This window comes from Salmo salar, chromosome 19 (genome assembly GCF_965601325.2).
Source record: "Salmo salar chromosome 19, fSalSal1, whole genome shotgun sequence".
Taxonomy (NCBI): Eukaryota; Metazoa; Chordata; class Actinopteri; order Salmoniformes; family Salmonidae; genus Salmo; species Salmo salar.
The window spans coordinates 75415968-75440416 of record NC_138309.1 but is presented as its reverse complement, the minus strand read 5'-3'; the positions used below and the strand labels follow the sequence as shown (position 1 = coordinate 75440416).

Below are 24449 nucleotides of genomic sequence, written 5' to 3'. Positions count from 1 at the left end.
GTGCCTGGTTTCCTCCAGACATGACGCTTGGCATTCAGGCCAAAGAGTTCAATCTAGGTTTCATCAGACCAGAGAATCTTGTTTCTCCTGGCCTGAGAGTCCTTTAGGTGCTTTTTGGCAAACTCCAAGTGGGCTGTCATGTGCCTTTTACTGAGGAGTGGCTTTCATCTGGCCACTACCATAAAGGCCTGATTGGTGGAGTGCTGGAGAGATGGTTGTCCTTCTGGAAGGTTCTCCCATCTCCACAGAGGAACTCTGGAGCTCTGTCAGAGTGAAAATCGGATTCTTAGTCACCTCCCTGACCAAGGGCCTTCTCCCCCAATTGCTCAGTTTGGCCGGGTGGCCAGCTCTAGGAAGAGTCTTGGTGGTTCCAAAGTTATTCCATTTAAGAATGATGGAGAACACTGTGTTCTTGGGGACCTTAAATGCTTCAGAAATGTTTTGGTACCCTTCCCCAGATCTGTGCCTCGACATAATCCTGTCTCGGAGCTCTACGGACAATTCCTTCAACCTCATGGCTTGGTTTTTGCGCTGATATGCACTGTCAACTGTGGGACCTTAGACAGGTGTGTGTCTTTCCAAATCATGTCCAATCAATTGAATTTACCACAGTTGGACTCCAATCAAGTTGTAGAAACATCTCAAGGATGATCAATGGAAACAGGATGCACCTGAGCTCAATTTCGAGTATCATAGCAAAGGGTCTGAATACTTTATGTAAATAAAGTATCTGTTTATATTTTTTTAAATGTGCAAAAGTTAAAAAAAAAAGCTGTTTTCGCTTTGTCTTTATGGAGTATTGAGATTGATGAAGGAAAAAAAATATATATATTTTAGTATAAGACTAACGTAACAAAATGTGCAAAAGGTGAAGGGGCCTGAATACTTTCAGAATGCATTGTTCATGTAGGTTTACCTACTCAGATTATGTAACGTCACAAAGTATTTGTACACAAGGGGGCAGCAGAACGCCGTTTTAAATAGAGCTGTCGTGCCACGGCTGATGTCATACATACACTAGGTACTCTGTGTGCCAGGATCTGTTAATTGTACTACAGAAGGCATACCGTTTTGTTGTTATTGTTAAATTGTTTTGTTATAAAAACGTCCATAATCGGCTCGTTTTGACAACAACATTGTGTGAGGATTGTAGAATCAACGGACAAAAAATATAAAATCATATATTTTGTCACCATCCTCCGGATGATTGCAATGGCACAATGAATCCTATGTGATGTCAATATTGTCGTATTAATATTACCAGGTTCATTTGCGCTCAACGCAACAGGCGCGTTTTGGAGCGCTCCCCCGATTCTGACCAATCAGGTGCGAGGCCGCCTGCGCAGATTGAAAGACTCTTCTAGAAGGAGGCTGGACGCGAGATTCGGCGGGATGGACAAAAATCAGAATGCGAAATCAACAAAATAGAAGTGCAGTAAACAGTGAGAGGGAGAACAGTGTTTAGTCTCCGAGGCGGGTTACAGCTAGATAAATATGTTCACATCCTGTTCGGTCGCATTATGACATTGCATGCATCGTGGTGACATGCAAAAGATAAGCAGACTTGTTTTTTTTATTTACGATTGCACACATTTCCTTCAGCGAGAACGAGTTTGACATGGAAGAGAAGCGCTAGCCAGCAAACGTAGCACTTTATTTTCACTGTCATAAAAGAAACTGGAAGATTATAGACATCGGGTGGTATGGAAAACTGTCCATAGACATCACCTAATTCGCCTTTTATATGGATTTGAGCCCAACTACAAATAGAGAATATTTTTTAGGAAGCGTTGATCAGCTGTCAATATGGCCGACATAAAGTCGCTCAGGTGGGTGATACATTGTTGCTAAAGTTACCATTCATTAGGCTACTTAATAGCTACATGTTATTGTTTCAGATATGATACAAAAATGATCGTTGCAACAGAATAGTTACATTATTAAGGAAACTCACTCTGAACCCCTGCTCTTGCATGGCATTATCTTATTAAGCCAGATGTCACGTTGATTTTGACACATCACGAACACCTGCTCGCGATCACGTTGTGGCGTTTTAGGATATTAAAATACAGTAGGCGACAGTAAATTACAGCCTAGTTATGCCTATAAAGGTCAATTCAAATAATTGTATAATTGAATGAATACGTTATTTGGCAGGATGTATGTGAGAAATGCATGATTATAGAACAGTCGAAGTATGCATGTGGCACCAAAAATGTCTCCCTAATTATTTCCTGTCAAGGCCTGTGTCACGAGCTTGATAACCAACTCAGTTGCTTATTCTGTAGTAAGCGAGGCTATTTCCTAAATTGCTAATGATCCCATTGATATAAAAGTAAACGTTTGATTAGAGTTGTGTGGTGGGTTATGTGACTGCTTTGCTCGGTATTGTAGCCTATTTTGCGGCTCAATTCAACACCCATTCATTGACATCGTGGCTTTGTATCATGAGAATGACTATTATTGAGGTGGTAGAGCGCTTGCTACTTTCATCCCAGGGTACATGTTTGTTGTTGTTTATAAGATTGGGTCATGACCCAGCCATCTTATTTTAGAATTAACGTTATTGTTTTAGGACAAAGGGAATTAATATAGGTGTTTGTATTTAGAAAAAAGCAAGTTTTTGTTGCTGTAGTCTAAATCCAACATACAAATGTATTAGTCAACATAGTGTGATTGTTGTGTACACCATTCTACCCACATGGTGGGGAAATCCCCAATAACAAAAAAGTCCCAGAGAGTCCCAAAAAGGTTATGCATCTATTGTTTTCACAAATCAGAATGTTCAGTTGATTACATATATTAATGCTAATGCTTTGGTTATTAAATGGACAGAGCACTAATGTATTAATTTCTGGAGATATTTTCCCTCTTGAGGTAAGGCCAGAGTGATGCAGCTGTGTGTTATTAGTATTCATGAGTTTGAGCCTGTGAATGGCTGAATGAACTATTGGTTTATAGGCTGATTGGAGCCTGCTCACTGCCCTTAAACACACAAACATGACAATGATGTCATTTCTGTCTGAATGAACAGCTCAGTGGCGCGTGTGTATCCCTCCACCCCCTACCCGCCTAGAGCCTACCCCCTTCGGTGTGCCCCATCTGGGGGTGAAAGGGGAGGGCCAGGGTGGGGGAGGATGGCCCTCTGCCTCTTCCACATTTCACGTGGAAGTTTAAATTGAAGTAATGGGTGGAAACACATTGACAAAGGCAGTATTGCAGTTTTATATTTTATTCACATGCTAACCGAGGGATTGAAAAAGCATATGAAGAGGATGACACGTTTAGGTTCAGTTTGATTTAGAAAATATATTTTTGCGCCTTTGCCAACATTATACACATTCATTACATAGGTTAATTCGTTACATAGGTATTAGACGGAGATTCAGATAATCTGACCCCTACAAATGAAGAACTAGTGTGTGAGGGAAAGTGAGCCTCAAACAGTGCAGGCCTGCTCAGGCACCTTAGCCAAGTTCTTATATAACAAATCATTACAATCCCCCGGGTTGGTTTTGAAACTCCTGTTTAGTTCAGCCTGGACCGTTAGGGCTGACCTATTAGTTTAGCCACTCCCTGACCTGCCTCCACACACACACACACACACACCTACCTTTATGCTACACACACACCTATATAGGACAAAGAGCCTGTTGATGTAGAATTACCTGGCCACTTCCATCTCTCTCTTTCCTGTAGTGAGGGAATTATGATTACATTTTATTGGCATGTCCCAGTCAGCACTGAAGAAGCCCTTTCATCACAGGCCAGTACTGAAAACCTGTGAGAGGCCTTGTTCTACCCACCACAGTGTGTGTATGTGTGCGTGTTCATGTGCTCTGCTGGCTCGTGCAAGTGTTTTTCAGAGGCCAAAACAACAGCCATATTTAGGAACTTTGTACTTTGAAAAAAATTTTGTTGAAGAAAAGGAATACTGTAAATCCACCCGAATGTTCATCCCAACCAGGACGATTGCATCATGCTGAATATTGTAGAGAAATTATTGCTTATTTTGCACATTAGAGAGGCATTTTTATTTTACCAGGTAAGTTGACTGAGAACACATTCTCATTTACAGCAACAACCTGGGGAATAGTTATCAGGGAGCGGAATGAGCCTTATCTAAACTAGTGATGATTAGGTGGCCATGATGGTATGAAGGCCAGATTGGGACTTTAGCCAGGACACCGGGGTTAACACCCCTACTCTTACAATAAGTACCATGGGATCTTTAGTTACCACAGAGAGTCAGGACACCGGGGTTAACACCCCTACTCTTACAATAAGTGCCATGGGATCTTTAGTTACCACAGAGAGTCAGGACACCGGGGTTAACACCCCTACTCTTATGATAAGTACCATGGGATCTTCAGTTACCACAGAGAGACAGGACACCGGGGTTAACACCCCTACTCTTACAATAAGTACCATGGGATCTTCAGTTACCACAGAGAGTCAGGACACCGGGGTTAACACCCCTACTCTTATGATAAGTACCATGGGATCTTCAGTTACCACAGAGAGACAGGACACCGGGGTTAACACCCCTACTCTTACAATAAGTACCATGGGATCTTCAGTTACCACAGAGAGACAGGACACCGGGGTTAACACCCCTACTCTTATGATAAGTACCATGGGATCTTCAGTTACCACAGAGAGACAGGACACCGGGGTTAACACCCCTACTCTTACAATAAGTGCCATGGGATCTTTAGTTACCACAGAGAGTCAGGACACCGGGGTTAACACCCCTACTCTTACAATAAGTGCCATGGGATCTTTAGTTACCACAGAGAGTCAGGACACCGGGGTTAACACCCCTACTCTAACAATAAGTACCATGGGATCTTTAGTTACCACAGAGAGTCAGGACACCGGGGTTAACACCCCTACTCTTACAATAAGTACCATGGGATCTTTAGTTACCACAGAGAGTCAGGACACCGGGGTTAACACCCCTACTCTAACAATAAGTACCATGGGATCTTTAGTTACCACAGAGAGTCAGGACACCGGGGTTAACACCCCTACTCTAACAATAAGTACCATGGGATCTTTAGTTACCACAGAGAGACAGGACACCGGGGTTAACACCCCTACTCTAACAATAAGTACCATGGGATCTTTAGTTACCACAGAGAGTCAGGACACCGGGGTTAACACCCCTACTCTAACAATAAGTACCATGGGATCTTTAGTTACCACAGAGAGACAGGACACCGGGGTTAACACCCCTACTCTAACAATAAGTACCATGGGATCTTTAGTTACCACAGAGAGTCAGGACACCGGGGTTAACACCCCTACTCTTACAATAAGTACCATGGGATCTTTAGTTACCACAGAGAGACAGGACACCGGGGTTAACACCCCTACTCTTACAATAAGTGCCATGGGATCTTTAGTTACCACAGAGAGACAGGACACCGGGGTTAACACCCCTACTCTTACAATAAGTGCCATGTGATCTTTAGTTACCACAGAGAGTCAGGACACCGGGGTTAACACCCCTACTCTTACAATAAGTGCCATGGGATCTTTAGTTACCACAGAGAGTCAGGACACCGGGGTTAACACCCCTACTCTTACAATAAGTGCCATGGGATCTTTAGTTACCACAGAGAGTCAGGACACCGGAGTTAACACCCCTACTCTTACAATAAGTGCCATGGGATCTTTAGTTACCACAGAGAGACAGGACACCGGGGTTAACACCCCTACTCTTACAATAAGTGCCATGGGATCTTTAGTTACCACAGAGAGTCAGGACACCGGGGTTAACACCCCTACTCTTACAATAAGTGCCATGGGATCTTTAGTTACCACAGAGAGACAGGACACACATTTAACGTCCCATCCAAAAGACAGCACCCTACACAGGACAATCACCTTTTCAATCTTTTTTTTTTAGACCAGAGGAAAGGGTGCTTCCCACTGGCCCTCCAATACCACTTCCAGCAGCATCTGATCTCCCATCCAGGGACTGACCAGGACCAACACTGCTTAGCTTTAGAAGCAAGCTAGCCATGGGATGCAGGGTGGTATGCTGCTGGCAAATGCTACACAGGCATGTTCATGTTTTAAAGGCTACTGAATGCAGTCCTTGTCCTTCAGACTCCAGATCGTATGGGGCTGTGGCTGACCTTGATCAATTACCAGGGTAGCTTAACCTTACTGTACAATTAGAGTACATTTAGGCCCATAATATGTTTCTGTGGTATTGCCCAACATCAGACTCTTACTTGACAGTATCTGGAATGCAACAAGGGCAACAGCTCAGTATATCTGTTGGCAGCTGTGGTGTAGCTCATATCAGTTAGAACAGTGTCAGTGTGAACTTATAGGTTAGGGTGGTTCTGTGGTTACTCTGGGCAACTGGTGTCCTCAGCCTCCTTCCTGTTTGTTTTTTAGATGTTCTACCCCTGGCACAATGTGATGCCATGAAGGAAGTGTTGCCCAGCAACAAGACATTTCCATGGACAAATTTAGGTTTGCACAACTACTCTCTGGTGGCAGAGTTTCACATTAGAGAATGACAAGCTGTGTCCAGTATTACAGCACAGTTTCACATTAGAGAAGGATCAGCTGTGTCCAGTATTACAGCAGAGTTTCACATTAGAGAAGGATCAGCTGTGTCCAGTATTACAGCACAGTTTCACATTAGAGAAGGATCAGCTGTGTCCAGTATTACAGCACAGTTTCACATTAGAGAAGGATCAGCTGTGTCCAGTATTACAGCAGAGTTTCACATTAGAGAATGACAAGCTGTGTCCAGTATTACAGCACAGTTTCACATTAGAGAAGGATCAGCTGTGTCCAGTATTACAGCACAGTTTCACATTAGAGAAGGATCAGCTGTGTCCAGTATTACAGCACAGTTTCACATTAGAGAAGGATCAGCTGTGTCCAGTATTACAGCACAGTTTCACATTAGAGAAGGACAAGCTGTGTCCAGTATTACAGCACAGTTTCACATTAGAGAAGGATCAGCTGTGTCCAGTATTACAGCAGAGTTTCACATTAGAGAATGACAAGCTGTGTCCAGTATTACAGCACAGTTTCACATTAGAGAAGGATCAGCTGTGTCCAGTATTACAGCACAGTTTCACATTAGAGAAGGATCAGCTGTGTCCAGTATTACAGCACAGTTTCACATTAGAGAAGGATCAGCTGTGTCCAGTATTACAGCACAGTTTCACATTAGAGAAGGACAAGCTGTGTCCAGTATTACAGCACAGTTTCACATTAGAGAAGGACAAGCTGTGTCCAGTATTACAGCACAGTTTCATATTGGAGAAGAACCAGCTGTGTCCAGTATTACAGCACAGTTTCACATTAGAGAATGACAAGCTGTGTCCAGTATTACAGCACAGTTTCACATTAGAGAAGGATCAGCTGTGTCCAGTATTACAGCACAGTTTCACATTAGAGAAGGACAAGCTGTGTCCAGTATTACAGCACAGTTTCACATTAGAGAAGGACAAGCTGTGTCCAGTATTACAGCACAGTTTCATATTGGAGAAGAACCAGCTGTATTATAGCCTTTTGGTGTCTGAGAAGCAGCAAGTCTCTAATAGATAGGGAAAAAACATATCTCCAAACATCAACATTTGAGGCAGAAAGTGGACAGTTGTGTGATGGTGGATTTTCTTCAAAAAGGCATAGACTGCCACAGCCAGGCATCATTATGTCTGATCTAGCAGGGAACAGGGGAAGCTAGTCTACTCTAATTATGGTCAGGAATGTCCTGTTTAATATGAATCTCTACGCCGTTTCCAGCTGCATGCCACTCACTGAGTCTACTGCCAATCCTGCTTCACTATGAATTACTCTGTGCCTGCTCAATCCATTGACATCTGATTCAGTTTTAAATTGGGCGGTTATTGGTAATGGGGTATCGGTGGGTTGGTGCTGAATGTGACTCACTTGTGGCATGAATAATGTACTGTTCCTGTTTTTCAGTTTTAATCATGTCAGTTATGTTGATTTAAAGAAATGTGCAGAGTAATGATTTGATTATAATGAAGTGATATGAGTAAGCATAGTTTTATGTCACTTTTCTGAAGGGTTATCTGCCCTCTCTCCCCTCCCTATGTCTCCCTTTCCTCTACCTCCCTCTCTCTCTTCCTCCTTTTCAGTGAGTCTGACGATGAAGATCTACACTCCACAGATCCTGAGGGTAAGGACAAGAGCAAAGACAAGAAGATGCTGTGCAAAGTCAAATGGTCTCGCGACGAGGTGGGTCAAAGTAGATAGAATATTATGTATTTTGTAAATGTGTGCTTGTTGTTCAACACTGTTGGTTTATCATTTAATTGACTGGTGCAATCTGCTCCTATTGTATTGCATGATATGTAGGAAGCCCTATAGTTCCCTCTACTAAGGGGAAGTGTGTAGGGCGTTTACTTTTCTGACGCACTGGAGATACAGGGAGTGTCTCAGGAAGGTTGGTTCCTCACCCCACTCTCTCTCTCTCCCTCTCTATTTCTCGCCCTCTCTCTTTTCTCTGCAGGATGAGAGGCTGAAGAAGTTAGTGGAGCAGCATGGAACAGACTCCTGGAAATTAGTAGCTAATGATTTCCCAGTAAGTGGTACAACTATGACACACTGTTAGAACATGGTGTTAAAGTACAGAGCCTTCTGTAAACACACAGTAACCCACATAAAAACTACACTGAGTGGACAAAACATTACCTGTTCATTCCATGACAGACTGACCAGGTGAATCCAGCTGAAGGCTATGATTCCTTATTGATGTCACCTGTTAAATCCACTTCAATCAGTGAAGATGAAGGGGAGGAGACAGGTTGAAGAAGGATTGTGTGTGTGTGACATTCAGAAGGTGAATGGGCAAGACAAAATATTTTAAGTTTCTTTGAACAGGCTATGGTAGGTGGGGCCAGGCACACCTGTTTGTGTCAAGAACTGCAACGCTGCTGTTTTTTTCACCCTCAACAGTTTCCCGTGTGTATCAAGAATGGTCCACCACCCAAAGGACATCCAGCCGACTTGACGCAACTGTGGGAAGCATTGGAGTCACCATGTGTCAGCATCCCTGTGGAACGCTGTAGACATCTTGTAAAGTCCATGCCTGATGAACAGACTGTTCTGAGGGAAAATGGAGGGGATGAAACTCAATATTAGGAAGGCATTCTTAATGTTTTGTACACTCAGTACATTATCTGGATAAGAAAGATGATAAGACAGGTCACAGGTGTTGTGTAAGGAAGAGATTATTAGCCATTGTGTGTGAATAGCTGTAATAACACATGGTGTGTGTGTGGGGGGGGGGGGGGGTGTGTTACTGAGGTGTCATGCTCTGCTTTGTGTCTGTCTGTCACAGGGGAGGACAGATGGCCAGTGTCAGCACCGCTGGCAGAAAGTGCTCAACCCAGAGCTGGTGAAAGGACCCTGGACAAAAGAGGAGGATCAGAAGGTAAGTGGAGATGGGAGTTACTCCAACCTGGCATGAGTGAGGGGGGAGTAGAGGGAAAGAAATGGGAAGGGAGGAGGTAGAAGAGGAAGGTAGAGGGCTTGGAGCAGGTCATTGATAATACAAACAAGCTGCAGTATAAACATAACAGACCTTTCTCTTGTAATCTGAAACATTGAAAGTAACATACAATCCACACGTTCCTCTCTTGCGCTGTATCCCCGTTGGCAGCCCCTGCAGTAGTTTTCATTGACTGTGCAAACATCCCACTACCTCATGCTTTAAAACAACGAAAACAGCCTCTCCCTGGTCCTGAGACCCTCCTCAGCCAGGCTGTGCCTCATATCTCTCATAGTTGGAAGGTGAATAATGCATTCCTTAAATAAAACTACATGATGCCTTGTCTGCTGGAATGTCAAGATTGGGGTCTTGCTCCTCCAACATCTAGGCTTCACATCACAACACATGCCAGTGATAGGATTGGTCTGGCTCGCCCTTAGTGACATGCTAGAAGTAAGATGTATGCAGGAAGATAATAGCGCTGGCTAGTGTGGGACTGCTGAGAGATGACATCACACGTTTAACTCCATGATAGAAGTGTTATTTCACCGAGTTCTTCTGCTTCATTCTGGACATTCTCTCCGACGTTGCCAATGATGATGTGGCAGCTCTGTTTGTGCAGTAAGGGGCTGTAGTGGAGTTTCATAAATGGCCTATAGCTCTCCAGTCATAGATTAAAAATATCCATACTGTTTAATATTTAGAGGTCCAGAGGAATGCCTGTCTGGATTGCATTGTTAGAAGTCACTCACAATTCCCTGTCTTCTTTGTTTGTTTGTGTGTGTATAGGTGATCGACCTGGTGCACAAATATGGCCCCAAGCGCTGGTCGGTGATTGCTAAGCACCTGCAGGGACGCATCGGAAAGCAATGCCGTGAGCGTTGGCACAACCACCTGAACCCTGAGGTAAAGAAGTCCTCCTGGACCCAGGAAGAGGACTGCATCATCTACCAGGCCCACAAACGCCTGGGCAACCGCTGGGCTGAGATCTCCAAGCTGCTGCCTGGAAGGTAACATGATGATATAGTGTACAGTTCTATGCCTGAGCTAGTGGGCGGTTGCAACTCAATAGAGTAAAATGGATTCCCTTCTTCTCCTTGTCTGATCTCCTTCAATACGGTGATGGCTCCAACTGGTGGTGCCATATTGCTTACAGCTACATTATTGGTAAAAGGGTTGGGCCTAGGGCACAAGGTTTGTTCAGACCAGTCTAAAATGTCATATCACGCTTATAGGACGGACAATTCCATTAAGAACCACTGGAACTCGACCATGAGGAGGAAGGTAGAGCATGAGGGGTATCTTCAGGAGGGCTGCAGGGGATTCGACTCCGACCATGGAGGGGTGAAGAGAAGTCACCACAGACCCTGTGTCCCCCAACCAGACACCCCCCACCACGGGCACAGCCCTCTGGGCATGGAAGTACCAACACAGGTGAGACACGGGTCTCTCAGTTCAGATCCTCTGCATAGGCTTGTCTTGATCATTGGGTTTGTTTGAGTTTTGAAGGCTTGTTGTTGATGGGTCTGTCCTGTGCTTTGTAGCTCGGGGGTTACCCTTATAGCTCTCACTGTGGCCAACTGATGGACAGCCTCCAAGACTCCTCCAGCTACTTATTGGTGAGTGACCTGTCCCTTACAACTGACCCAGAGTCAGGTGTGTTGTTTCCTCAAAATGTGCAACATTTGGACTGAAGAAAGGCCTACTGATTTAGGATCAGATGCCAAGTTGTCCAATCCTGGCCACTTTCCCCATCATATACTTTCCCACTCTACTACCTTCAGTCTGTACTTTTTATTAATCAGTCTCTCAATCAAACAACTGAACGATCTGCCTGAATCCTTGCTTCTTCTGTGTCTTTTAACAAATGTGTGGATTGGTGTTAATCGGAATAAGCCTTTGAGTCTGACTTGAGTAATTTGCGAGTACATTTGTTGTCTCCTTCCTTCCCTGCGTTCCTTTTCCTCACTCCCTCCGTCCTGTCCTCCTCTCCTTCCCGTGTGTGTTTATTCCAGCCGTCCTGCCATGACGACCCAGACAAAGAGCAGAGAATTAAGGAACTTGAGCTTCTGCTTATGTCAGCAGAGACCGAGGTCCGGAGACAGGCCCAGTGCCGAGGCCCATGTGTAAGGACACACTCTCTGTGTGTGAGCTCCTAGTTGTAGTGTTGTCGTAGTAGCCTACCCATCTCACCCCTCTCCCCACACTCCCGTTAGTTGTGCTTCCTAGTTCTACCCCTTCCCCCCCATTTTCAGTGCTTCCTGCCATCCCGCCATGCGGCCGCCACCATAAACCTCCTCTACCCTCCCTCCCTCCAGCCTCCTATCCGCTCCTCACAGCAGTAGTGCACGGTGTCACTTCAGCCAGCAGTTTGGTTTGGAACCAAACATGTCTTTTTATTTTCTTCAACCTTTTTTTCACTCTTTTTATTTATTATTTTTTTTTACCCCAAATTTGCTTCTCAACTGGAATCCCCTCCTCTGAGACCAGCCTTGACTTTTCCTTTCTTCATTTATCTATTCGCTCCATCCATTTATCTGATTTTCACCTGCATTGAAGGTCAAACTATTATGATGATGTCAGTGGTTCAGATGTTATCTGATAAATCTCTTAGTGCAGTGCAACCCAAGCTTACCACTGACTATTGTCACCCTACTTGTACAGTATGTGTCCTGCCCTGTACTCTCCCTTTCTCTCACACCATGCCAACATCTCACACCATGCCAACATCTCACACCATGCCAACATCTCACACCATGCCAACATCTGGCTTTCACTAGGAGCCTAAAGAGTTCACATGAAGTGTGAAGTTTAAAACTGAGGGGTTAAATTTGGCTTTTGGGAGATAAGGTTTGGGGTATACATTTGGGTTTAGATTGCTCTCCCCTTGTCAGCTCAACTTCCATTGAAACTTCTTTGAAATGGAATTGCCCTGACCTGTACAGTAGCCCTGGTTAATCCTGCCACCACAATCACCTCCACCCTAACCCCAGTTTCTTCTCCCCTAGAATGTGGAGCGTTACTCCAGCTGGGCAGACAGCGTGTCAGACGACACCATGACCACCAGCAGCAGCAGTCTGGAGGATCAGGCTGAGGGAGGCTGGAGGGGGGCAGAGGAGGGCCAGGGGCCCCCGATGGAGCAGGCTGAGGAGGGCTGGAGGGGCCCAGAGGAGGCCCGAGGGCTCCAGGTTCAGCACCACATCTCCCCCAGTAAGTTCGTGTCTGTGGAGGCTAGTTCCGTGCTCTCCACCTTGCAGACCATCCCAGAGTTCGCAGAGTCCATGGAGCTCATCGACTCGGTGAGTGTGTGTAGATGTGCATTTGGTGTCTGTGTATGTGGCAGTGTGTGTTTACATATACCAGACCCAGAGTATGGATGTATTTTAAATCCATTGTAGATGTGTCTGGCTCTACAGAACCCTATGACGTGGAGCGAGGCATCCAGCTTCGACATGTCTGAGGCGACGACCCCCCCGAAACAAACACAGGGGGGCTACGCACCCCAGGGGAGGACCACAGAGGAGATGAGGTACGCAGTTGACCACCCCAACGGCATCTCCACCAAGCACTGTGCCCCCATGGGTCACACCCCGAACAACGTGTCCAGATCGAGTTTGCCTACCCTGGGGAGGAGGAAGAGGGGGGACCAGTCCCCCGATAGGAGTTGCCCATCCTTCTTAGACTCACCCAGCACCAACTCGCCCAAGAACACCCCCACGAAAGCACTGCCCTTCTCCCCCTCCCAGGTAAGACTGATGCTAGAAATGAGATCAAGCTAAAGCATGATGGCGCAATGCATCTGGCTCTGACAGTATAGTCTGTTAAAGACGCTTACTTTACACTCCCACTTTCTTCTCCATCTCCCTTCTCTAACTGTTGTGATCATGTCTTTCTCCAGTTCTTCAACACATCAGGAGGAGAGCATCTGAACCTGGACAACCCAGCTCTGACCTCCACCCCGGTCTGTGACCAGAAGTGTCTCCTCAACACACCCTTCCAGAGGGAGACCACGCCCAAACACCAGAAAGAGAATGTTGGGTAGGAGTCGGCTCCAGGTTCCTCCATATTTTCAACATTGATTTTAATTGGCTATATTACATGTGTGTTGATGGATTGATCTCTTCATTTTGGCAAGTGTTGTAAGAATTTCTCTCTTTGTCTCACTCAGTTTCAGGACCCCTAAGATCCGTAAGTCCATCATGGTTCCGACTCCCAGAACTCCTACTCCGTTTAAGAACGCCCTGGCCGCCCAGGAGAAGATGCACGGGCCACTGAAGATGGTGGTAAGTGTCAGTGTGAAGTTGGTCTGTCTGTGCACTGTAGTCTAAGTATTTATAATTGAATGTGTGTGCTTAAGAGTGTAAGTACTTTTTGACAGTGCTCATATTAATGTAAGTGTGTGTGTATATTTCAGCCCCAGTCCCTGGCCTTTCTGGAGGAAGACCTCAGGGAGGTGCTGAAGCAGGAGATTGGATCAGACATCTTCACCAGGGAACTACAACCACATTTCAGGACATGGAAACATGATGTAGGTGTTTTTTACAGAACTGTAGTTGTTAGTGCTGGCTGTCTTTATTGGTATCCAGTCTAGAGGTCGACCGATTAATCGGCATGGCTGATTAATTAGGGCCGATTTCAAGTTTTCATAACAATCGGTAATCTGCCTTTTTGGACGCCGATTATGGCTGAATACGTTGCAATCCACGAGGAAACTGCGCGGCAGGCTGACCACCTGTTACGCAAGTGCAGCATCAAAAGGACCTTGTGGCTGCAAGGAGCCAAGGTAAGTTGATAGCTAGCATTAAACGTATCTTATAAAAAAACAATCAATCTTCACATAATCACTAATTAACTACACATGGATGATGATGATTTTACTAGGTTAACTAGCTTGTCCTGTGTTGCATATAATCAATGCGGTGTCTTTATAATTTATCATCGAATCATACTTCGCCAAACGGGTGATGATTTAACAAAAGCGCATTGCTGAAAAAAGCACAATCGTTGCACGACTGTACCCAACCATAAACATCAATGCCTTTCTTAAATTAATACACACAAGTATATTTTTTTAAACCTGCATATGTAGTAAAGACATTCATGTTAGCAGGCAATATTAACTAGGGAAATTGTGTCACTTCTCTTGCGTTCAGTGCAAGCAGAGTCAGGGTATATGCAACAGTTTGGGCTGCCTGGCTTGTTGCGAACTGTGAACTAATTTGCCAGAATTGTACATAATTATGACATAGCATTGAAGGTTGTGCAATGTAACAGCAATATTTAGACTTAGGGATGCCACCCGTTAGATAAAATATGGAACGGTTCGGTATTTCACTGAAAGAATAAACGTTTTGTTTTCGAAATGATAGTTTACGTATTTGACCATATTAATGACCAAAGCTTCATATTTCTGTATTTATTATATTATAATTAAGTCTATGATTTGATATTTGATAGAGCAGTCTGACTGAGCGGTGGTAGGCAGCAGCACGCTTGTAAGCTTTCATTCAAACAGCACTTTACTGTCTTTGCCAGCAGCTTTTAGCAATGCTTGAAGCACAGTGCTGTTTATGACTTCAAGCCTATCAACTCCTGAGATTAGGCTGGCAATACTAAAGAACATCCAATAGTCAAAGGTATTTGAAATACAAATGGTATAGAGAGAAATAGTTGACGCGTCATAATTCCTATAATTACAACCTAAAACTTCTTAAAAGGGGATATTGAACCACCTGCTTTCATGTTCTGAGCAAGGAACTTAAATGTTAGCTTTTATACCTGGCACATATTGCACTTTTACTTTCTTCTCCAACACTGTGTTTTTGCATTATTTAAACCAAATTGAACATGTTTCGTTATTTATTTGAGACTAAATTGATTTTATTTATGTATTATATTAAGTTAAAGTAAGTGTTAATTGGGCGGCAGGTAGCCTAGTGGTTAGAGCGTTGGACTAGTTAACCGTAAGGTTGCAAGATCGAATCCCTGAACTGACAAGGTACAAATCTGTCATTCTGTCTCTGAACAAGGCAGTTAACCCACTGTTCCTAGGCCGTCATTGAAAATAAGAATTTGTTCTTATCTGACTTGCCTAGTTAAATAAAGGTAATAAATCGAATAAAATTCAGTATTGTTGTAATTTATTTTTTATGTATTATTTTTTTTTTTTAATTTCATCGGTATCTGCTTTTTTTGGTCCTCCAATAATTGGTATCGGCGTTGAAAAATCATAATCGGTCGACCTCTAATCCAGTCTAACCACAACCTTGTCCCTGTTTCCTCCAAGGTGGATGGGCCAGCCAGGAAGGTGCGTAAGTCCCTGGTACTGGACTCCTGGGGGAAAGACTGTCTTAACGTCCAGCTATTCCAGGAACAGCGCAATAATGCACAGGTGTGTTCTGGGAACTAATCAATCAGACTACATCAGTCAACCAATGAACCAACCAACTAATCAATCAATTCATCAGTCAACCAACCAACAAATCAATGTCTACCCCTCCTTGCCCCCCTCCAGGTCCTAGAGGAGAGTCTCCTGACCAGCTCCTTACTGATGACCCCCCTCCCTGAGAGAGACGGAGAGGAGCGCCCCTGCACCCCCTCATCTGGGAGGGAGAGGTCCTGTGCCCCCCTGCGCCACCTCCCCAGCCCCCGCAAGAGGAAGAACCCCCCTTCGGTCAGAATGTCCCACCACGATTCACTTAGACAGGTACACACAGACCTGTCTCTTAGGTTTTAATCCTAACTAACCCCACATTATTGCTCCTCAGATGATTTATATAATATTGGAGAGAGGGAAAATGTTGTCTGTCCAAATTAGATGGTATGTTGTGTTCAGCTGGCCACTTTTTAGTAAAAATGTATTTATTGAGCATCAAGGTCTTGGCTGTCACAAAGGGATAGAAGGGTTGAGAGGTGGGAGAGAATAATCCTCTCTTCTCATGCAGGTAAAAAGCGAGTGGGAAGCAGTGGTTTATGGGAAGACTGAGGACCAGCGGATCATGACAGAGCAGGCCCGGCAGTACCTGGGTAGTACCTACCCATCCTCCGCCTGCACCTCGAGGGCCCTCGTCCTCTGAGGCCTATGTCACCAAACACTACACCCGTCCAGCAGAGTTGCTATGGAAACCACACTCCTTCTCCTAATGACTCTTAGCATACTTAGACGATCTGGTGTAGGCAACTCAAATCATTTAGAAAGTTGTGTATTGATAAGATCCGTAAGTGAACACTCAAGTGTACCACAGAATACTTTACAGAAAAAGCCGAGTCACGCATTTTTTTCCTCAGTCACACTGCCCATGAACCTTGACGTCCTTGATTTGAGTTTTTGTAGCAATAAATTGCTTGGTTTGTCTTTTGAATACACACAAGCCTAGCCATGTCACAGGTTTGTACAGATAAGAAATCCTAGATTTTCTGCACTATAATGTGTTAAAACAGAACAACCCGCACATACAGTAAGCTGCAGAAATAGGCTGATTATTACTAGCAGTGGCTGAGTCTCATATCGTTCATATATTGTTTAAATAAAAATGGAAAAAATCTGTTTTATGATGTAATATTACACGTATATGTATATTTTCTAACTTGTTTGTAGAAACTACCCTGTAGTGCTACACTTGTTGTTTTGAAGTCTTAGGAGAGAGACGGAGAGCTGTCTGTATGGCACTACTGAGTTGGGGTTGGCTGCAGAGAAGTGATCAGTGTTGAGGAGGTAACTGGATAGCACTTGTGATGTGACTGTATTGTTTCAAAACGCAATGAAGTTTCCGTTCCAAGGCCATACTTTCCTTTAGCAGTCTCAATTTGAGACATTTGTTGAATGTATTTCATAGCGTGAAACTGCGAAGAAACTTCAAATGGAAGGGTACTTTTTCCTCCCTGTATTTATTATCTGTATTCTAAAACGTAGATCTTAATATAAGTGTAAATTGAACACATTCTCCTTTGAGAAATCTTCCTAAAGGCGTTCCCTGCCCCTAAGATTTGATCTGTCAGTTCTACTTCTTACCTTCTATTGATCTAGGTTGTGATTGGGGAAGGGTACGCTGATCCTAAATCAGAATCCAGTTGTCATGTTTGGTACTGACCAATAGTGCTCAGTGTGCTAAAACGACCATGTTTAGTTGAGGGGATGTCCTGTTCGCGTGAAGGCTGTATGTTCTATTTATTCAATGTTTACTCATTTATTTATTTCAATACAAAAATAAATGATCAAATTTATATTTTCTTTTTATCAGAAAAGGATTGGGCTACCTTTCACCAAATTTCTCCAAATTAGACATAACAAGCAAACATGCACTGCCACTAATTCCTTTTTGTTCAGTAATTATTTTAACTCTCAGATTGAGTTAATTACCATTTGTATAGTGACATCACTGAGTTGATATTGATAGGACAGTTTCCCCTGGAATCAGTTAGCTTTTTTTGTAGCGGGACCCTGTCTCTAATCATAGACAAATTGCACTTTGCTCATTAAGTGTTGTTTCGTCCGTTTGTTTGAGCACATGACATAGCTCTTGTTTTATCTGTGTGTGTTTTGTTCATTTTTTTCAAATCCAATGCCGTTAGATGAATGTCTCACTACATGTGACGATTGAACATTGACCTAAAGAGGATAGATGGAGCTGCTTGATGTATGTTTTTACATGGCATGTAAAGATGGAAAGATTGTAAAGATTAAGCTTTTTTTATAAATACTTTTTTTGATCAATTGTTTATCAGTAATAATCACAAGTACAGGACAATGTAAGATTTTCAACATACAACAACAAAAAATAATATTTCATTGTATGTCTTCATGTGACAATGCAGTTTTCTACAGCTCTGATTGGTTACCTCTGTAATAACAGGGTGCAGCAGAGTATCTATGGTCCCTGTGGTGATGGTTGGTGTCATTTGTTCCAACGGTCTTCCAACTGTTTAGAATCTGGATTATAATTTGGATTGTAATCTGGATTATCTAGCATTAAGTGTGTTTGAGAATAAAAAGGGAATCTCCTCAGGAGAGTTCACATGGAAAGATCATGTATGTTCACCCTCTGAGCTCCACAGAGCTTCAGTTTCTGAACTTTCTTATTTTCCTTCATCGGCTACCCTAAATGTTTATGTTCTGTTGGTTGGTTTGGCTTCAGTATGTTTTGTTTGTAACATGTTTGTAAGTTAATACTTGGACATCTAACCCTAGGTTATGAGGGTATTAAGTACGTTTATAGTAGTTGTCATAATCATGCATAATCAGCAATACGCTGGATTTTTCCAGTACCATGTTTGTATAGTAATCACAGACGTAACACTTGCATTATGTAATTTTCAAATTTTCCAGTATTTTCTGCTTGTAATCCTAACCAGGCAACACAGAATTCCTGCCAACTGCAAATGGAACCATGTACCTAATATGGAATAATAATAAAATGTTATTGCATTGCATTTGGGGTTCTTTGTTATTGTGTCATGTAATAGCAATATGATGTTGCACCTTTAACACTGCAGTGTTAATCGCATGTCAAACCTCCTGGTTATCCAAATACCTTCTGTATATCCCTTTACCGTCCAGTGGGAGGACTCTTCTGTTCCCTGTCCAATCCTGTCAGGTCCTGATGGCAGTGGATTAACAGTGGCTGGGGTTGACTGCAGGCCCGACCCCCCCCCCCCCCCCCCCCCCCCATTCCCTGCCCTGTTTACATATACCCCTGTCTGTGGTGTATTTGGGGGTGCTGTCAGCTTGGCCTGGGCTCACCATGGACACAATCCCCCTTCCGTGTGTGTGTGTGTGTGTGTGTGTGTGTGTGCTTGGGGGTGCCGTCAGCTTGGCCTGGGGTCTGCGGACACGAGCCCCCCTCCGCCAGGACAAGATGCCTCTCCACAGGGTCAGCTGCTGGCTCTAAATACGCCAAGTCACCCGTGACTTAATGCCCCCGGGCCCCATTGTCCCCAGGGCCTGTTGCTTTTACATCCCCATCCACTCAATTGCCCCAAGAGGAGGGGTACAAGGCCCAGTGACTTGCCTTTTGTTAGGGGAGCATGAGCAACACACACAAATATCCACTACATCAATCTATTTTCCCTTACCTATGGCTCTTGCCTAAGCAGGATTTATTACCGTTTTCATTATTTTATTTCACTTAGTCCTGCATGTTGTAACTCGGAGCCTAAGATTTTCACTGTACCCTGCAATCACACCTGCAACCCTGTACATGTGACTACTAAACACTGAATCTGATTTTGAGGTATTGTTGCTTTCAGACGGTCTGCGCTCAGGCTTGAGACACGTCAAAGGCTAAGTGCCTCTTAATTGGTTGTTGGCAGCAGCCTGTAAAGTGTTATGTTTACTGAGTGTATTGTTTTGGTCCTGCACAGTGCACCTCTTATTGACTTAGCTTGGCAACACATGCACCTGTTGCATATTAGTACAGATATGTGTAAACTATACAGTGTATTGACAGCCTTTTATTGTGAAAGTAGCACTCAATCAATGAGTAACAAATTCAGTGATTTTAGAGAAATACATTTTACTTCAATGAAATGTAACATAATGTTCAATTTATTATAGTATGTGCTTTGGATGTGGCCTGATATACAGAGGTGCGCAATTGCAAACCTTGCTGTGTGTGTGTGTGTGTGTCAGTGGCGACCCGTCATTCAGGGCAGGTGTTTTTTTTGGGCCTGTTTTGCATGTTATTTTGGCATTGATATGTGTCATATATCAGTTTGCAAACAATGTAAAAACAAAATAACTAAAAACTTACAAAAGTTAATGAGGCTGCATACAAACATGGTGTTTTTTGCTTTCTTGAGTAAGGCAGCTCCAATAGGCAGGTGTTTCAGCCTAGCTCTGTGCTTTCTGTGGTGGTGGGGCAGCCAGCGGAAAATACAGAGCGTAGGGGTTGATAATGTTCTCTAGTTGCACCGTGATTGGCTCAGTGTTCTGTCACTCATGGGGACACAACGTTGCTGCAAAATCTACAGGGAGAGCTCAAAAAATTCAAGCCCCTTGGGTGATGCTGTAGATTTACAGTAGACGTGCCCATCCAAGAAGGCTCAAGGTCATTGGCCACAGATGAAATGATGAAATCACGTTATATCTACCGTAGCTTTGATTGGACTGATCATGTCAACATCATACTTTCAAAGTCTTAACTAGCAAGCTAGGCAAGCAGTCATCATCATGAATCAAGTCAACAATCTACTGGAAAATCCTTTCAATCCTTGTCTTATGAAGAGAAATGATAGGTAAAACTTGTCGGTGCTCATCGGCCATTGGACATAAACATTACACAAGTTGGAAATTGCAAATTCAACAATGAGTGGTTTGAAAGGAATCAGTAGGTAACTGAAAGCTTTGCAAAGCAATCACTACTGTAGCCTGCTATTTGGTGGAGAGGGTGTGTGGTCAAAGTCTGGGTTTAAGGGTCTCTTTTCCAAGCTTAAAAGGATAAACATTCACATGCAACACCATGGGCCAGAAAACGTTGAATACATTGGCCATGCTGTCAATCCAGCATGACTTCTGCTGCATTGAAACAACTGGAAACTCAGAACTGGGAAATCTCAGACTTCAGTGAGTTCAAGACAACTGGGAACTCTGAAAAAAACATTTTGAACAGTCATCCAACTTGGAATTCCAAGTCGGGAACTGGACTTCTTTCTAGAGCTCCAACCTGAAGATCACTGACGTCATAATTCAACCTAGTTTTTCTCTGAGTTCCCAGTTGTCTTGAAAGCACCATACATCCAGAGAATGCCAGACTTTGATGACAATGTTTGATGACACAGCTGCTGCATAAATTATGTAATATGCCAGGGAGATATACTGTAGCTAATTTAGCCTACTATCCCAACTTGGTTGTGCACATGTAGCCTATAGCCTGTTTTGGAGAAATGTACTCATTGAATATTGCAAGAGCTTTTATTGTCTGCTTATATGCCCCCTTTATTCATCCTCCAGTTCTGACTTGGTGTACAGGGAGAATACTGTAAGAACAGCCCATGTCCTGAATTCTGTCGCTGTACATTTCAAAAGTGCTGAACTGAACTACGTCCGTTTTAGCTTGAAATTATGGATTGCCTCATCATTCTCTTAGCCATAGTTTGTACATCTCAATTGTCAGTCGAAACCACATTTGTTGAAGCAAGTCAGCCATATCAGCTATGGTTTTTTTTAATGTCGTAAATGAGGCTGAATGAACTGTTTCGTTGCCAGACAAGGCCCCACTGATAGCCAGGTGTAGTGGTGGTAAGGTGTTGGGATTGCTGTTGGGACAGCTTTATATAGGCCCTTATAGTTTGTGGGCAATGTTTGTCACCGTTATAGTGCAATTAATGTATTGTTTAGTGTTGGGTTGTGTTGTGTAGTGACTTTGCTGGCATGCATCTAAAATATTTTTGGGGAGTTTTCCCCACCAAGATTTACATGCTAAAATCTCCACTGGTGTGTGTGTGTGTTCATTGCAGAGAGCTCGAAGGAGCAGCATGTGAAGTGTCCCTCCCCCCTCCACATACACACACACACACACATACACACACACACACACACACACACACACACACACACACACACACACACACACACACACACACACACACACACACACACACACACACACACACACACCACACACACACACACACACCTCCATACACACTGACACTGCCAGCCTTTGTGTATGCCAGACAGCAGATGGCAGCCATTATAGCACTGACATGGCAGTCATCTGGCAGGCACCCTGTTAGTCTCCCCCTGAACACACAGCACAGCACACCACTGAGTGGATGGGGCACTTTAGGCGGGAAAACCAATGTGTGTGTAAATGTATGCACTGGGTGCGTGTGTGTATGTTTTGGAACCTGGCCTTTCTGCTGTAAATAGGTCCTAGTTTTCACTCTCCTGTGTGTGTCACTGCTGTGAGGTTAAACAGGCCCACATACAAACACAAGTACACGATATGCTAGTGGAGCCTACTGCCTGACTACACATTTTTGCCTACAAACAACAGATACATAATGAGGGGTCTGTGTGTGTTTTTTAATATCATGAATAGGGCTTGGGGTCTCAAGGGGCCCTGATTGAATGAGCAGGGAAGACAGAGTGTATGAGGGGTACAGACTCTGTTCACCCAGGGTGGGGCAGGCTCATTACTGTCCTGTATAGCATCTGTTGCTCCACAGGTGAGGATGGGAGAGAACCCCCCCCAGCCCCCTGTCAGGTGAGGGAGGACCAGTGGGACACATAAACAAAGGCACACTGTCACCCCTGGATATCAACCACATCCACAATAATCCTGATAGCAAGGCTGTGGCGGGCCTCCAGCATCAAACATCCTATGGGGCCTCCAGCATCAAACAACCTATGGAGCATCCGGCATCAAACATCTTATGGGGCCTCCAGCATTAAACATCCTACGGGGCCTCCAGCATCAAACATTCTATATCACATACTAAGAAATTAGGAATATTTGTGAGTGAACACCCAATTGTGAAGATCAAGATGTTGTTCTTACACCATTTCTGCCTCCATCTGAACAACACAGGGGTTTAAACTGACCATACAATTGGTAATGCGTTACAGAATGGCTTTTGGCTTTTGCAATGTCTACCTTGTTAACCATCATTCACTGAAGTTTTTAAATATTTTTAAATGTATTTATTGAATATCCGAAACATACAATATACTTGCAGTGAAGCCGCTCAACAACTACATCATACCAGTCATCCAACAGATTCCCATTCAGAGTGACACACAGAAGCATCCAGGGTCAATGCCCTGCCCAAGTGCACATTGACAAGCATTCTCCCAAGTTAGCATTACTGCTTGATAGTGCCATTAGACTCAGTAGCTAGCCATACATTCTTAGAAAAAAAGGTTCCAAAAGGGTTCTTTGGCTGTCCCCATACAAGAACCCTTTTTGGTTCCAGGTAAAATCCTTTTGGGTTCCATGTGGAACCCTCTGTGGAAAGGGTTCTCCAGGGAACCCAAACGAGTTCTACCTGGAACCAAAAAGAGTTCTTCAAAGGGTTCTGTTTCTGTATGATGTGTTACATTAAAGAATAAAGACAGACACTAATGTCAAGTTCAATAGCCATGTTCAAGTATTGCACACGTCCCTACATATGGGGTCAGGGGAACCGCTAGTCGATTACCTATCAACTAGACTTTGTAACATCATATTTTTCAATAGAAAGTGCAAACAGCACAACATGAAGTTCTTAACAGTCAAGTCATAACAAATGAAAATACATTACATTTTCTTTTTACTTCAGTCGTTGTCTTTCTTTGTATTTTTATAACAGAGGACAAGTTGACACAGTCCCTTGCTTACAGAGTAAGCCTTTCTGGTGGCTTACATAGCCGACCCACGGTGAGTAAGTATGAGCTCTGGTGGGTAGGAATTGGGCCACGAGCTGGAGAAATTGGCTCATGTCTCAATTTTGTGCCCCTTGCCGTTAGGCCTGGACTGTGATCCAGCTCATCTAGGTGAGTGTATGGTGTGTTCTGGTTTGTTGTCTGCTCTGCTATGCACAGATCCACCCGATTGCAACGATAGAGGGAGCCACCAACATCCACCTGGTAAGAACGTGGTACCACTCTCTGTAGGCATGTGCTCAGCTTCCAAAGTCATGTGTGGTCTCCTGGCAGCAGTTTCATCCTTATCGTTTTACCCACCGGTATGTCTCGAGCAGTCCAGTCATAGAAGACCTTAGCGAGCTGCTTTCTGTGGCAGTTTGTCTGTGATGCCAACCGTGACACAGGGCTCAAGTACCTTGTTGGCTATGGGATGGTAGTCCTTAGACGTCTGGACAGAAGGCGTTGCGCTGGGCTGCTGTCCATGTTTTCAGTGGGTGTGTTCCTCCACTGTAAGATAGCTTTCCAGGTGTCATTGCTGTCACGCAAGGCCTTGGGTAACAGGTTTTTATCAGGGGTTGTTGCTATCACGCAAGGCCTTGGGTAACAGGT

At 43.9% G+C, this 24449-nt stretch overlaps 1 protein-coding gene across 2 annotated transcripts; it reads left to right on the top strand.

Annotated features, from left to right (window-relative positions):
- The first annotated feature begins 1369 nt into the window (after window positions 1-1369).
- Window positions 1370-18925, top strand: LOC106579526 (myb-related protein A-like). 2 transcript variants are annotated; one of them, XM_014159517.3, is made up of 16 exons: window positions 1370-1829; window positions 8142-8241; window positions 8516-8587; window positions 9347-9439; window positions 10286-10506; window positions 10732-10930; window positions 11041-11115; window positions 11512-11622; window positions 12505-12795; window positions 12895-13242; window positions 13395-13534; window positions 13665-13779; window positions 13911-14024; window positions 15783-15887; window positions 16011-16202; window positions 16441-18925. In XM_014159517.3, the coding sequence occupies exons 1-16, from the start codon at window positions 1807-1809 to the stop codon at window positions 16570-16572; spliced, it is 2331 nt and encodes a 776-aa protein (XP_014014992.2). In that variant the 5' UTR covers window positions 1370-1806; the 3' UTR covers window positions 16573-18925. The 2 variants fall into 2 exon arrangements, with proteins under 2 accessions (XP_014014992.2, XP_014014994.2); XM_014159519.3 differs by lacking the exon at window positions 11512-11622.
- The last annotated feature ends 5524 nt before the right edge of the window (window positions 18926-24449 follow it).

Bases quoted from the DNA above. Each gene is read 5' to 3' on its own strand.
- LOC106579526 (XM_014159517.3), top strand. From the start codon at position 1,807: ATGGCCGACATAAAGTCGCTCAG. The intron at 13,535-13,664 runs GTAGGAGTCGGC...TGTCTCACTCAG, and splicing joins CACCAGAAAGAGAATGTTGG to TTTCAGGACCCCTAAGATCC. The intron at 16,203-16,440 runs GTACACACAGAC...CTTCTCATGCAG, and splicing joins ACCACGATTCACTTAGACAG to GTAAAAAGCGAGTGGGAAGC.